Source organism: Pygoscelis adeliae, unplaced genomic scaffold (assembly GCF_000699105.1).
Source record: "Pygoscelis adeliae isolate BGI_AS28 unplaced genomic scaffold, ASM69910v1 Scaffold81, whole genome shotgun sequence".
NCBI lineage: Eukaryota > Metazoa > Chordata > Aves > Sphenisciformes > Spheniscidae > Pygoscelis > Pygoscelis adeliae.
The window spans coordinates 359,259-375,149 of NW_008824005.1; the positions used below are offsets into that span (position 1 = coordinate 359,259).

Consider the following 15,891-nt stretch of genomic DNA (forward strand, 5'->3'; position numbering starts at 1 on the left):
AGAGTTAAAACTGCCCGAGCCTTTGCCTGTGCCTAAGCTCTTCTGAGATCTCCTCCAGCCTTTGCATTCGGCTGTTTTGTCCAAAGGATCCCATTTGACAGGTGATCTCATTACATCTAGGGGAGTCCGCCGTTGTACTTTTCGGGTCTCAGCTGAAACTGTAAAGCAGGTACTGAAGTTAGGCAATCTGGCACAGGTGTGCTGTGTTTAAGGTGCTGTGAATGTGCAGAAATCAGGACAAATAATCTGCATTTTTAAGTTGAAGAAATGAGCAAGAATGTTGCCCCGCTTTGGTCACTCTAGCACGGCACAGTAAGCTCACCCACTGTCTGCTCATTTATTTATACAGTGTCTTATGTAATAAACATGTAGTTGATTAAGCCTTGATCAAATTATTCTTGTTTTATTCATGTTGCTTGGCAATGTCTCATTTACTGGTGAGTGCTGGTAGCAACTTCAAAGCCTCCAGAGGACTTTGAAATCCATGAAATGAATGTGCATGCCCAACCCAACAAAGTTTCTTGCTCCTGTGCACGCTGCTCTTGTGCAAATCCTGTGTGCTCACCTGTCTCCCTGTGACTTTTTTCCATCACCCTTTTGCATCTCAGACATAACCAAGAGTCACCTGCAATGTAAACAGCTCATTTTGCCATCACTGCCGATGTACTCATGTGAAATACGAGCTGCAATATTTAGCTGCTAAGAGTATAATTGCTTTTGCTCATGATCAGTATACAGGCAAAAGTATTTTAATCTATTTATTGAGTTTGCTACACAGCAGGCTTGTCAAGAGAAATGCACCAATTTGTGTTGCTTGTCTGGTTTTCTTCTCCCCCCCACCCCGATCTTTGTTGTCACCATGTTCTTCACAGCATGTCTTCTCTGACTGTGTACCTTCTTCTAGCCTCGGCGATCCAGTGGCTTTCTCACACAGGTTTTATGGTGCCGCTCGTGTCCAGTGGCAGCTGGAAGGACAGGGTGCTGTCCTCTGGCATGTTTGCTTAGCTTATACTTGGAGTACGCCTTGCTGGTGTCTTGTCATTAATTTTGCTTTGTTGCAAGCTGACAACAGCCATTATTTTTATCTGTGAAGAGGCTGGATGAGGACTTAATATCATGGTGAGGCTCATTATCACCTCGGCTGTCCCAGTGGAGCCTGTGCGAATGTAATGCAGGTCACAATGCCTTGTTTTCTCTTAAAGTTCTGTGACTCCATTGTTAGCTATGTGTTTTAATTTGTTTTGTTTCTTACTGGCAATTACAGCTGTAATAGTCAGCTTCTGCACGCTTTTGTTCAGGCCTTGCTGGCTAGTCAGCGTTGTTGAAAGAGATTAGCACTGTGATGGTCTATCCTGTTGTTTGAATTTGGACCTTGCACGTAGCCTGACCGGCTGTCAGGGATGCAATTAGTGAGAGCAGTGGTCCCTTGCACAGGGAGGGGGCATCACTGTCTGTGGGACTGAGAGAGCTCTTTAATGCTGTTAAACATCAGGACGTCGTCACGAGATGCTTTGGCTGTCTTAAGCATCAGTCAAAAAGCTCATCAGTGGGACTAAGCTGGTGAACCAGAGTGCTTTTTTTCATTTGTCTTTGATTTTAGAAACAAGAAAAGGAGCATTTCAGAGGGAGGATTGTGGGGGGAGCGAGGTGTGGTCACTCCACTGCTGGTGTGCGGCCATGTCCTGCTCAGTGCCAGCCCGGTGTTTCCCTCCCTGCTGGGAGACCCTGAGAGGTTTTAGAATGTTCAGAAATACAGATCCAAGAGCCCTTGTTTAAGTATAAGAAATCTGTGGCAATGAAAGGAAAGAAAGAGTCACAGGATTTCCTATGCAGTCATATGTAATTTTTAGTAATATTTCTAGAGTTTTGAAAATTTTCATGGCCCCTCCAGGGCTTTGCGTAGAAAACTGTAAGTTCTGTTAAGTTCTGTTTACCACACAAATAATCCCCTTTTTTTTTTTTAAGATTGCAAAAGCTTCTGCATTTTATTTTTTTAATTCTGACACCAATTTCCTTTTGAACGTGATACTAGACCCAAATGCCCTTATGACTTTTTCCAGACAATTCAGCATCGTTTCTAAACAATTAAGTATAAGCTTCTGAGAAGTGAAGAATGTTTGATTTATTCATGAAGCTTTGAGTCTGATGATACTCTTTGAGAAACATGTGAATTAACCTTACTCTCATCACCTCTTGACTTGTGTACTCACTGTTCCTCTTTCTGCTGTGTGCGTGGACGTGGTGCAGTGTGTTTGGTCCATCACAGTGGGACACCTTCACCAGTGCGAGCGTGGGCATTTCCAGTGACGTTGTGTTTATTTCTTCAGGACATTAGTGATGTAACAGAGAGTCTTAAAGTTAATAAGCAGCTTCCAGCCGACATAGATTTCGTTTTCGTGAAACAGGTGCCATTTTTAGCAGGGAATATGAATTTCCCTTGCAGTTTCCCTTTGCAGGTTTTTAAGCTGCAGGGAACAACTCATGTGCCACTGTACATGCTTCCTGCTGCACGTCACCTCCGTGTCCTGGTGCGCAGTGTGATGATGCCCCGTCTTCTGATAAAGGCTGCAAAATATGCTTAGGAGGTGCCTATTTCCCCCCCTTCTCATTATCCAGTGTGACAATGTTGGTCCCTAGCAATCTGCCTTGAAAACACTGCTGTCTTCATGGGAAGCATTTGATCCTTTCTCAGTTGAAATAAGTCATCTTGGGAAACACAAAACTCCACTCAGCAGTGTGTTTCCACAGGGGACCTCCTAGCCATTATCTGCAAGATCACCAGTAATAGGTGGAAACCAGAATAGCTTCTCCTTTCACCACTGCAGTATTGGTGCTCCTGATGTGGAGATGTGAGTCGCTTCCAGCGTCCCTAAAACTTCCATGCAGTCTCTTTACCTCTTTTGCCTTCTGCTGCTAAGTATTTTTAACTTGAGCTAAATCCCAAGTTCCTGTAGCTTGGCAGTCTGCTCTCAAGAGGCAGCACCTTGTCCTGGATGCCCATGAAGTGTGCTGTGTAAGCACACACGGTAGCTGTGCACAGGCTGGTGTTTCATGCAGGCTGTAGAGGCTGGAGGGGCTTCAGGGGATGGAGATGTTGGAGGGGTTGAAGTTGCTGGGGGGGTTGGAGATGCTGGGGAGGCTGGAGGGGCTGGAAGGGCTGGTGTCCAAGTGACCTCTGGCTGTCACCCAAACTTTTGTTCAGTGAGCGTGAAATGCAGCATCAAAGCCAGAAATCCTCAAAGCCAGAAGCTGTTTAAACCTGTCTTGACACCGCATACCTTCACATGGTTACTTATAACATTGCCATTGCTGACAATACTTTGTTCCCCGTATCTCCCCTGCTCTGGGAGAATGAGCTGCAGTGTTGCTCACTCACGGGAAGCAGTTGGCCTGCTATGATCATGGCAGAGCAATTGTGCACGGATTCTGAGGCCATCCCATTTTTTTAAGGCGAACTACAATATATTGTGTTATTTGAGAAATAGTGTGTGGCTGTGACAGCATAGAGGCATGCCCAGATACCAGCGCAGCCTGTGATCAGCAGTGGCATGGCATTTGGTGATCTGTGAAGTGAAGCGGAGCCTTTTGTCTGTCTGCCCTTCTGCGCTGGTCCAGCACTGGTCCAGGTCATTGCTTGTCAGACACTGTCTGAAGGTAGCAATTTGGCTTAAGGTTTCTAGCCGCTATTTTTAAGACATTTGGGCTGGTCAGTTGTGAAGCTTCCTGGTGGGGGTGAGAGGAGTCTCCTCACAGGGTGTTGGGCCAGTGCACACTGGCAGCCCCTCGTGCCGGAGCTTTGCGTTGCCGGCGAGCAGCTCTGCACACCCCTGCTTGCACTGGCTGCCCCCGGAGGAGAGGTGTCAGCTTCTCTGCTGTGGCTGGGCTGCTTCCAGCAGATGATGGGATCTGCTCGCAGGCTTTTAGATCTGGTGATCCCTGAATGGAGAAGGGAAGGTAACCCAACCTACCTAACCAAAAAAGCAGGCCAAGATGGGCTTTTAGTGCTGTCCTGTGATAACTGAGCTGACAGGGAAGAGGCAGGAGAGGAAAACTTTAGCAGAGACAGAAGGTGTCCTCAGTGAAATGTCTTTCATGGAGGGGCTTCGTGCTGGAGGCTGTGGTGGTGACAGAGGTCAGCCTGAGATAACACAGGGGCCCATCGCTGCAGCATGGGCAAGTCCAGCTGAGTGTGACTACATTAGCATGTCCCCTGGCATGTCCCCTGATGCCACAGGGGTGCAGGGTGCCCGGGCGAGGGTGAGCACTGGCACCTCTGTCGCGTGGCCATTCCGCTCTGAACTGGGCTGGTGCTTTATAACTCCTGATGCGTGGCATTTCTGATGGCGAGTGGGAAGGTGTTTTCAGCAGCTCCTGTTGTCTGTTTTTGGGACCGTGTGGCTAGTGGAGGCTGGCTCTGGCTGGAGATGCAGGCCCACCCAGTGTATGGCTGCTGCCTGCAAAGTGATGGTGAAGTGAGAGCCCTGGTCTCCGACCTCCTGCATATCAGATTGAAGCCTGATGGGAGCTAGAAGGAAGCTGGAAGGGAAGACACATGGTTTAGGATCTAGCTGAGGTGAAAGCCCAAGACACCATAGGTACAGGGTCCTCAGCCTGCTTTGAAATGGACTTGGCAAGCTCTGGACAGAGTGATTTTTGTGGAGAAGGGGGCTGGAGAAAACTCTTGCATTACATACAGAACAGCCACTGAAACTTCAGCATGGGCAGACAGCAGCAGAGCCAATGTGGGTTTGTAGGAACAGCATTGTATCAGCTAAAGGCTTTGTCTGCATTGCTCTAGCATGGTGGGTTTATACTGTGTCAGCACTTTGCAGCATGTTGCCATGTCCTTTTTGATCCTCTCTGAATAGCCCAAAGGCAGATTCACAGCGTGTAAGCACTACCTTTAGGACTGCCTGTGCAGCTGTGCTAACCCTGCCCACAGCTTTGTTTTTGGATTTCCTGTGGATGTTAACTGATCCAAAAAAAAAAAAAAACAAACCCATACAGTTACATTTGTGAGTCTTCCATCCCCAATTTCTGTTGGTTCCTTGATTAATACACAAGTACTCGTAGTGTCCAGTGAACCTGCGGGTGTGATGAGAGGGACTGCTTTTAGTGTGCCTGCCCAGCAGAAATCTTAGGTGAGCGTTATGTACTGGCAGTGAGCTCTGACTCTTGCTGATGCTTCCCCTGAAGGGCTTAACTGCATCCAGAGTTATTCTGCAGCACGTTCTGCAGTAGCTGTCACACTCTTTGCTTCCACTGTGCTTTTATCAGGCTACATTTTCTACTGCGATAACTTAATGAGCACTTGTACTTTTTTATGCCTTTGTTTAATGACTGTGTGATGAGTCCTGTCTCAGAAATTGCTGTGGTTTTTGCGCACTGAAGGCAGGTTGACTTTAGAGAGCCCCTGTTCCTTTTTGCAGGGAGCATCACTTTCAGCTGAAAAGGTCTCTGAGATAGATGGAAGGGCTGTGCACTGAAAAAATAACACCTTTTTTTGTAATCGTGTAAGAGACTAACATAGCTAAGATTTTCTGAGGAGATACGCCGATAGTGCCTTCAGTGCTCTCTGCTGCTCACGGCATTTCTTGCGTTCGGGGCATGCTCAGGGTGTTGCACGTCAGGATTTTTACCACAGTTTGTGAGGGATCTAGGAGAACTCCCTGTATGGTGCTTTCCAAATCAAGCAGGTTTTCCTCATGTGAAATGGGTAGTTTATTTTCCTCTGAGCCAACACTCCTGGTTGCTCAGAGGAGCTTTCTGGGAATACTTAGCTGCTGTTTCCATGCAACAACCAATTTTTATTCACTGACATGCATTCACTGTGGATTTTCTGATTGGAAGCGCATGTATATAACCTTTCATTTGTATATTTCTCATCAACAGCTAAATTTCATTACCTTCTAACTCTCTTTTGCTTTTTTTTACAGATAAACTGTGTGACTTTCCCCCACCCTGACGTAATGCCAGAGCAGCAGTTGCTGAAACCTTCGGAGTGGAGCTACTGTGATTATTTCTGGGTAAGTAGGCAGCCAGCCACATGCCATATTGCAGCTCCTGAGCTTCTGAAAAAGTGTAAGAACTAGCTTGATTTGTGGTACAAGGTAAAGGAGAATTTGGGCTGAAATACAGTGCGTTAGGGCAGCACCAGGGAGACAGGATGCCAGTGAAGATCAGGTGGAAACCATCTAACCGCTCTCAGATGTGGGCAATTATCAGAAGAGTGTCCAGAAGGGCAAGGTCAGCTGTCAGGAGATGGTTTTGGTCAGGAAGTGGGGGGGATGTAGGACAAACTACACATCTCAAAATACCTCAGCCAAAAGGGCTGTACAGCAGGAGGAGGGATAGCGAGGTGGCTGACAGGGAATATTTTTTCAGTGTTTCCCAGAGCATGAGAACTAGGGACGCACAAGGAAGCTGGGGGTATCACATTTAAAACAAGCAGATAGTTACAAACTTTGCGTTAAATTGTAAAACTCACTCCCATGGGATATTCTGAAGGACAGATGATAAATGACTTTTTTAAAGGATGACGTTTGTGAAGGACAGGCCCATTAGTAGCTCTTAAACTGAGTAGTTTCAATGCAGCCTTCAGCACGGGAAGTCTCCAGTGGCTGTGTTTCTGTGTGTGCCCTCTCGTGCTTAGCTCTGCTTTCAGGATCCTGAATCAGATTAAAATGATACAGTAGTCCTTCAAGCATGGAGCTGATAGAAAAAATCTTCCACCTGAAAACTGTTTTTTGGGGAGCAGGGGGAATACTACCTCAACAATGAAGATTTTTATGAATTCAACATGTGTTTTCAGTTATCAGTTATTGAAGTGTTTCCATTTAGAAAAAAAAAGTTTCACTTACAAAAAAATGTAGCTGTTGGAGGCACAGCAGCACTTCCCATCGTGCGTGCTCAGTGTTGGTATGAGGAGTAATGGCAGTAACTTGCTAAAATACACTGATATACTTGCAAATGGTCATGTTACCAAACCATCAAAGTTTCTTCAGTTTCTTCCAGTCTTCTGATCCCAATGAGCAATAAATCAGAAGTGGTGTATAGGCTTATTTTTTGCCTGTGTCTTACAGAAGTCACTGCCCTGCTTGGTTCTTTCCATTTAGGCTTGGCCACTGCTTGGCTCCTTGGGCTTGGTCACATCTCGCTCTCAGTGAAACTCCACTTAAAGCTGCTTTTCTTCTGCAAACTTTTATCCTCCCATAGCTCCGCTCCCAGGACTTCCCTCTTGTTCAGCCTTGCAATCCATGGTCTGCCCATGACTCGCCTCCTTCTTTGATCAACTCTACTCCTCCCGTTGTCTCAGGCTGGTAGTGCCCAGCTGCCCGGTGCCTGGCATGGTGTCCTACAAGTCTCCTGCTTTGATTAACGTGGCATTTTTCTCCGTGCAAAGGTGCAGCACCCAGGGTATTGAAGCAAAACCTGTAGTCCTTAGGGAAGTGTTCTCTGGGCCTGTTTGTTGCAAGAGGGTGGGAAATGAAATTCTGAAATAAGGGAAAGCAGAGAGGAGAGAGAGAAAAGAGAGGAGAGAAGACTGTGTTGGTCCTTGTAGCAACCCTCAAGTCAGTGGAGCAAGGGGTGAAAAGGGCAGTGTAGGAAACAAACAGTGAAAGATGGGATATATAGCAATAATCTATTGAACAAGTTGCTGTTTTAACCCTGCTTTATAGCAGATCCGTGCAGACTGGCTGTGTTTTTCTGAGTGCAAATGAGGGCTGAACTTTACAGTCTATTAAAGGTCATTTAGGGCTGTGTTACCCCTGGAAAGAGCAGCAATGTCCTCCCTTCTCCCCCAGCAGTTCCCTTGTGCTGGCTCCAGGATCTCTTCTCTTTGCAGGGCTGAGCCGTCAGGGCTCACACTTGCTGGAGCCAGCCCAGGGGCGTTATCAGGTATGAAAGGCCATGGGGCAGAAGGGACGGCAAGACTGCTGCTTTGGCCCCAACATAGTCTTACGCTAGCTAAAGATAACTGTAAAACTTCTTTTTTTTTAAATAAAAAAAAAAAGGAATAAGAGGAGGGGGAAAGAGAAAGTGTTGGACTATTCCTCTAAGAGGGGCTGAGGTGCTGCGACCATGAGCTGTTATCAGAGGAGGGCTCTTCAGATACCATCATTGCCTGTTGCTCAGACTGCTTGGGCAGCTGCCGCTGGGAACTGTGTGTGTGTGGTTTTGATCCCCATATCTTTTTCTTGAACTTCCTTTTTCCTTCCAGGCTGATAAGAAGGATTCGCAAGGGAACAATACAGTGTCGGGATTTGAAATTCTTCTTCAAAAGCAACTTAAAGGGAAACAAATGCAGAAAGAAATGGCAGAGTTTGTTCGAGAAAGGTAATTAGCACTTTGCTATCAAATTAACTATTTATGGCAACTTTTTTTTCCCCCTGATATTCCTTCAGTACATTAATGACATAGCATAAACTGCGTAAAAGATACGCTACCAATTCTTAAAGAACATTTAATATTTCTTCAATGTCCATCCACACTCTCCAGTCTTCCCCAGCTCTCGCTCGTCTCTCCTGCTGTGCCTGTCTCAGTCATATTGCACACAGGCTGTCCGTTTAGATAAAGGGAACCAAGAAGGTTTTAAGCTGCAGATTCAAAGAAAAAACATGGACATGGAAAAAACAGAGTAGAGATGATATTTAGAAAGGAAATATTTTGTCTGAAAAAGAGAAGCAATTTGTTGACATGGAGCACAGGCACAGTTTCCTAGGGGAAGATGTAAAAAGACATCACTTGGGACTTAAGCTGGTTATGGAGCTAAATTACACATACAGATATTTAGAGTGAACCCCAAGTCATAAAGGCAGATGTCGCTACCAGAAAATGCCAGAATGCTATTAATGGTCTGTTGCTCTGCTGACATGGGAAGTGCACTGAGCACCAAACAAGCAGTTGATAGATGCTCAGTTCAACCATGTACAGGAGGTGATGTGACATCATTACTCATAAGTAGTGTCACTATTATTTGAAATTGCTTGTCATGTGTTCAAGCCAGTGTAAATCATCTTGAGAATGACTCTCAAAACTTGAGAACAGCCCATAAGGAACAAGCAGCGTTTACTCCCAGGAAGAAGGCAGAGCACACTGATGGATCTTCTCTCCTGGAGGCAATTACGCCAGTTGAAGGAGCTGCTGTCCTTTGTTATTGCCTCTATGTTGGTGCTTGCTGCTGAGTTGGTATTGCCTTCCTGCTCCGCTGCTGCGGACACAGTGTAGCTGTGTTGATGTAAATCAATAGTGGTGGAAGCAATGAACAGGGCAACAAACAGGCACCTGTGTTTTTGTTTGGGGGACAGTTTGATTGGGCAGAATTTGCAAATAGTTGCTTTCATTTGTTGTTTGTTTTCTTTCTCCCTCTCATCTTTTTTTTAGTATTAGGGATATGGCAGCAGTGGAGAAATGCAAAGTCTAGCACAGGCAATACAGGCGGTCTGATACAGGAGGTGCAGAGTGCCCAGCATCCATGTATGGTTCCTAGTGCCTTTGACGTAGCTTTCACAAACAGTGAAAGATGGGATGTATAGCAATAATCTATTGAACAAGTTGCTGTTTTAACCCTGCTTTACAGCAGATCTGTGCAGACTGGCTGTATTCTTCTGAGTGCAAATCAGGGCTGAACTGAGACAGTTGCCTCTGTGATCCATGAAAAAGTGTGACCAGAGGATGCAGGTAGAAGAAAGGACCAGTTGGCAAAGGAAGAGTACAATTGAGAAATAGTCTTGCTAAGCTAGAAGATGAGGAGAAGGCAAGCAGAACTGTGATAGCCATGGCCAGGGAAAAGAGGAGGAAAGCTGCTCCAAAGAAAGTAATATATAATGAAATTTGACAGAAACAAAAGAAAGCAGCATTCAAGAGGGAGGGAAAGTTGGCGTGAAATGAGAGAGAGCAAGGAGGGAGCTCTGGCACTGGGAAGAGGCATGTTTGTGTCCTCAGTAGAGGAAGAAGTAGGCATGTTATAGAAGAAAAGACAGAAAAGATTCACTGTGTGCTGGAGACAAGGAAGGTTTGGAATTGAGTGTGAAGAGGATCTGGATGGGAGTTATAAAAAGATGAATATATTTTTCTTCTGTTTGGAACAAATGATTCAGGATTGCTCTGTGTGGAAAAGGAGGAGGACGGTGTTGAGCTGGAGAGGTTACTCATGGAAATGAGAGCTCAGGCCATCAGGGGAACCTTTACATTCCCAGCTAAGAGGGAAGAAGTACTGATAAGATTTTCTTGATGGCCATCAGGTGGCTCGGGGAATACAAGACCACGTTTAACTAGGGGTTTTCATGTCCAGAAAAATTCTCTCCATCTGTACAACCAGCCTTCTGCAGGCGAGGTTCAGGCAGCTAATAAAAATAGCTTTAAATAGGAAGCTGGGATGAGACACAGTAACCAGATTTCTTCATCAAATAACCAAGAACTAACTGAAATTTAGTTTATCAAGTAGGTGCTTTTAGAGGAGCTACTTGTAAATAGCAATCTTAGAGTGAGCAATTATGTGTTCATTCAGTTCTTGTTGACAAAGGTAGGGTTATAATGCAGACTTTGAATTTTAATAAGACAGACCTCAAGAAAGAGAGGAAATTAATTAGTAAATTGACTGAACTGAAAGATCAAGGGTGTGGGTGTGAAAGAAGGAAAGAATTACTTTAAGTCAAAAGTGAAAATATGGTCCAGCATTTGCATTCAAGTAAGCACTCCAAAACAGCCAAGAAAATCTGCAGGCTGCCCTGAATAGCATCAGTCTCTCCAAGTATAAGAAGTAGTGTTTTTATTAGCAAAAGAACACTGTCTTAGGCTTTTGGCCACTCACTTTTTAATTGAGCTGGGCTATGTTTAGAAAATTTAAAATAAATAGCAGATTATTTAACTACAAGAAAAGAAACACAAGCAGGAGAATGGCTGTAGTGAGTCTGATGAAGGTCTCTCTAGCCCACTGACTTTGATCTGACCATGGCTGTACTGAGCACAAAAGTGGAAAAGAGCATGAGAGTCTGTCCTCCCAGAGGACAATAACCAGAAGTCTGGGGATTTCCAGAGCCAGAGTTTGCCTTAGGTCTGCCATGTTCAGCAGATACTTGTAAACATCTTCCACTGTTTGTCTAATCCTTTTGAGTTTTTATATTTTCAACCACTGCAACAATTTGTAGCAGAGTTCTGCAATTTATGCACTACAGGAAAAGTAATTATGCTTCTGTTGGCTGATAATTTCATTGTTGCCTCCTAATGTGGAGAAATAGTGTAAAAAGACTTATAGTCACTGTCTTCACGCAGTGACAGTTGTGTAGACGGCTGTCAGATATCCTCTATCACCTTTTCTCCGTGTTCCCCCTGTTGTCTTAATCTATTTAGTTTCTTCTTGCATGGTAGTCACATCAGATCATCTTTGCCTCCCTTTGTAGCTCTCTAGTTTTTCTTCATCCATTATAACATGGCGTTGCTGAAAGTGTTTGAGTGTGGGCACACAAAGTACTTTAAAAAAAAAAAAAGCGTAAGAGAGCAGGGAATAAACATCCAAAGAGCAACTAGAACTAATAAAGTCAAGACAGTATGGGTCAAGATGCAGTTATAACCTGTAATGCTTCCGACTACACAGGGAGTGAAATTCTGAAAGTTTTCGAACAAGTTAGTGGAAACAAGAAACTTAGGGGTTTTTTGGTGTGAAGCTGGAGTAACTGCGAAATAGCAGTGGGGATTTCTGGAGGTAGGCTCACAAGGCTCAGGAGTCCCTCTGTACCAGTGTGTTGGTGTTTCACAGTCACCACAATCCAGGGTTTTTAGGGTGTTTATATCGGCCAGGGCCAGGAGGCATATTTTTTTCCCTTTTTGAGGTATATCTTCATCTTGGTTTTTAGCCTCTTTTGAGGTGTCTAAGGTGTTTTGGCCACAGGTGATGACAGGACGCCAGGCTGGGGTGGAACAATTTATGTCTTATAATTTGGGCTCTTAATAACCAATTCACCTTTTTATTGTTATTCTTTATTGTTATTCCTCCTTGCCAAGGCAGTCTGCCCTATTAGTAGTGCCATACACCTGCAGCACAAGTAACAGTTGAAATCCCAGAGCCTGGGCCAAGGCTGGGACCGGTGAGGACCGCTTCCATCGAAGCCAGTGACTTTGCATTTAGGGTGCCATGCTTAGGACAGGCACTGATGGCCGCAGACATAGTGTGTCTTATGTGTGATTGTGAAAATCATGAGGCTTCCTTTTGTCTTGTTATGTTCGATACTTCCCCAGCTACAGCAGTATCAAGGAAGAACTTCACAGGGTTTTCAGTTCATTATTATCACAGCAAACCTTTATGATGGAAAACAGTTATTCCTCTGTTCATGAGACGAAGGACCAAAACACAGATTCTGTGTGAGTCTGTTTGTATGGGCAGCTCAGAACAGTCACCAGACCAGCTAGCACCTTTGCACACCTACCATCCACAAGTAAATCACTCAAAAGCATTTTTAAGCCAAAATCCAGCAGGAATAAAGTTGCGTGGTGAAGGATGTAGACTAGAGTTTTGGCTGGGAACTCCTGGTAACTGAGGCAAAAGCAGTGAGCCCTGGCTTTGGGCTGGACACTTAGGTATTTATCTTAGAGCTACATTTAAACATTTGCATCTTCATTACCGTTGTCCTATGCTCCCTTTCCAGTCCATAGAAATTGACACTTCTGAGACAAGATTAGTCTCATCCTGAAGTAGGTATTTCAAGTGGGTCAGGTGAAATGTGCCTGGATAAAGCCCTTTTCATAGTGAGGTCCTAACCACAGTGTAGCCTTTGGTGCTGGACAACTGTATTTGTTGGTCTTGCTACAGCAGGCGTGGGGAGCTGGCTGGTTTTGTTCTCATGGGAGGGGGAGCAAGAGGACCCTCACATGCTGGGTGAGGTCTGTAGTTGTACTGTGCCATACCAAGCTGGGTATCGCCTTGGGCCTCAGCCAGCTGCATCCCACAGGGTGATATCCAGATTATATTTTCAGCAGCCCAGAATATCAGACCCCTCTTAGCTGGCTCAAGGGACCCCTTTTGTCTCGAATGTGCCACGTGTAAGAGTGCTTGCTCAACTAGCTGCTGCAAATGGGCATGCCAAAAATATCCCACCTTCTGCCTTCTCACTGGAAGGAGATGGATTTCAAATCAGTTTTTTCCCCTGCTTGTATGTAGTTAGCACAGAATCAGTAGTTGCTCCACCTGCGTGCCACTCAGCTCTCTCTTGGAGAGGCTCTGTTGAGTAAGCTGGTTTGAAAACCAGCAAATAGCCAGTTGTTTGCCCTAGTTGGGATCATGTATACCTTGCAAATGTTTCACTAGAAGAACTCAGGGGAGCTGCAGGTGGGTTTCGGGCATGATGCATGTCACCTCTGAACCAGCAGCTGCTAATTCCCTTCCCTGCTGTGCAATCAGCATTTACACTTGTCCCCTCGCTCAACAGCTACACTTGTTCTTCTCCCTGCAGCCATTCCCACAGTGGTTGTGTGCCCACAGCTTCCCTTTTCTGCACCCCCACCACTGGTAGGCTCAGATCCTGTTCCTGTTGCGATGCTGCTGAGTGAATGGAGAGAAGGACAAGGGCAGTGGGTGGGATGGGTGAAGGGCAGGGGCTGCACCACCACATGTTGGTGACAGAAGCCCCTGCCACATCTTCACCCGCTTTGTTGTCTGTAACAGGGATCAGGAAGCATTCGGTGTCCCTAGGAAAGGTGCAGTCCAGCACCCCAAACCTCATTTGGATTTCTCCTGTATCGCTGCATTCCTTCATCTTCGCTTCAAGGATGTGCAACATCACGTTTAGCAGCAGACTGAAACACATGCTTCTCAAGTGAATCCAGTTTTGCAGACAGTCCATGTTGCACAGTAGAAACACTTTGTCCTTGTTATTTGCTCTCCAGAACTGTAGCTTTTTCTTCTAATTTTATCGCACATGCTGTCCTGCATATATCCCTGCTCTTGCCATTGCATTTTTAGCATGTGGAGGGGAGAGATGGATTCTGAAACTGGTGCTGCCAAGCGCTGGAGACTGAAAGGAAAATTCCTGTGGCAAGATCTGTTAAAATGCAGAGAATTTCTTTAAATTATGTGTGTGGGTTTCTGCCTTAAAGCTTACTTACTGCTGTCTTTTTATTTTCTCTCTCTGTGTGTGTGTAGGATAAAGATTGAGGAGGAATATGCTAAGAACCTGTCCAAACTGTCTCAGAATTCCTTGGCTGCTCAGGAAGAAGGGTAAGTGCGTCTCTGTGACTTTTGCAGAAGACAACAATTTTAACATAAAAGGCATTCCTCCCACACTGGTACATGTATTTTTCCTGAGCTCTCCTATTGAGTAGAGGTTTATTTAGTTTCGCATCCTGGGTGTGTTGAGGAAGGTAGAATTGCTTTGGAATATTTTTCTTTTGAAGATGTTCATGGTAAATTTTTAGGAATATCTGTATAAAACCTTGCATTTCCAATAATGTGGGAATGCTATCCTTGTTCTAGCCAGCACTAGTTCCTTTAGGGATTAGCATGTATAAGTACTAAATTACTTTGAATATGGAAGAATATATGGAATATATATACTGCTGATAGTAGATCCATAAGGTCAGGCCAGTAGAATTGGAGCAGCACAGACAGAGGGAGGAAGAAGTCTCTTCTCATCTTGGGTCTGGCCCTCCAAGAAAAGCAGCAGGTTGTCCCATATTTACAGCGTGTTCACACTTTGGAAATTATTAAGAAGGTATTAGGCAATGCACTTCAGACTAGATTGTAATTCTTCGGTAATAATGAAAAGACACAACTCCTGAAGGATTAGAAGTTGTTAGCTCTCTCTGTTCCAACACAACTCCCCTAAGCACTGAAAGTCAAGGTTGGAAATGACTGTCTTCACCCTAGTTCTGACACAGTGTGTTTCTACTGGCAGTGAAGCTCCACGAGATGTTTGCTCAGCTTCCAGTAGGCAAGGATAGAAACTGCAAGAGGCTAACTGGGCTGCTACTTCTCTAAGCACCTACATTGATGATAGTTTCTGTTCTTTCCCCTTTAGGGGTGGGTGTTAACTTCCTAAACTGCTTTCTTCCACATCCTCCTCCCACTTTCTCCTACCCCCAATAGGAGAAGGGGGGAATGCCTGAAAAAATGAAGGGGAAGGAAGCTAGGGGAGAGTAGATGAAAAGAAAGGGAATGAGGACCGAATCATAAAAAATCTTGAAGTAGGGAACTGAAGGGGACACGGAGCAGAGTGCAGGGAGCTAGGAACACTGCCTGGTGGTGTTCTGCCTGGAGAGGTGGCAAGATGAGGGAATGGAAGGTGCTGTGGTGGCCAAATTGGCTAGGACCAGGAAGAGGCTAGTGAGAAGATCCTGGTTATTGGTGAGGCCCAGGAAAGGCAAAAATTCCATTTAAAAAAGTGAGGGAAGAAGAGCAGCCAACAGGAGGATTTGAAGGAGTCAAAAGTGGAACTGCAGCCTAGCACACTCAAAGTAAACATTCACCAGGGTCTTCCTCTGATTTCTGAGAAGGCGTGAGTCGGGGGACCCCGTGAACTGCTCTGTGAACACATCAGTTACCACTGCTGGTTTCATACTCCACAGAACATTTTCCAACTTTGCTGTCCAGCAGTCAATGGAATTGACACAAAGTGTGGGCTGTCCTTCCAGGGTCCTCTGCCCTCTGGTGGTAAGAAGGCCCACCATCATGTATATAAGTGCGACATGAGGGTGATGAGATGGGACCGATTTGTGGTATCGGGATGGTTCTGTCCAAGTTTCTGTGAGTACAGTGCTGCTGCACGTACACAGGAGTTGATACAATCCATGGTCATTTAAGCCATTGTGGTTGGATAAGAGATGCAGAAGATGCTTAGCAGACTGAAATGCCTTCTTTACTTAAATAGATCAGATAAAATAGTACCAGTGAGAACTGGA

At 45.2% G+C, this 15,891-nt stretch overlaps 1 protein-coding gene across 1 annotated transcript in view; it reads left to right on the top strand.

The window, feature by feature from the left end:
- The window catches only part of GAS7 (growth arrest-specific 7), a 66,372-nt gene that overhangs the window by 35,743 nt on the left and 14,738 nt on the right, over positions 1 to 15,891 (top strand). Inside the window, exons 5-7 of the mRNA XM_009325774.1 lie at positions 5,937 to 6,026; positions 8,222 to 8,337; positions 14,138 to 14,212. Of these exons, the coding sequence (XP_009324049.1) occupies positions 5,937 to 6,026; positions 8,222 to 8,337; positions 14,138 to 14,212 (281 nt within the window). The remainder of the gene's footprint in view (positions 1 to 5,936; positions 6,027 to 8,221; positions 8,338 to 14,137; positions 14,213 to 15,891) is intronic.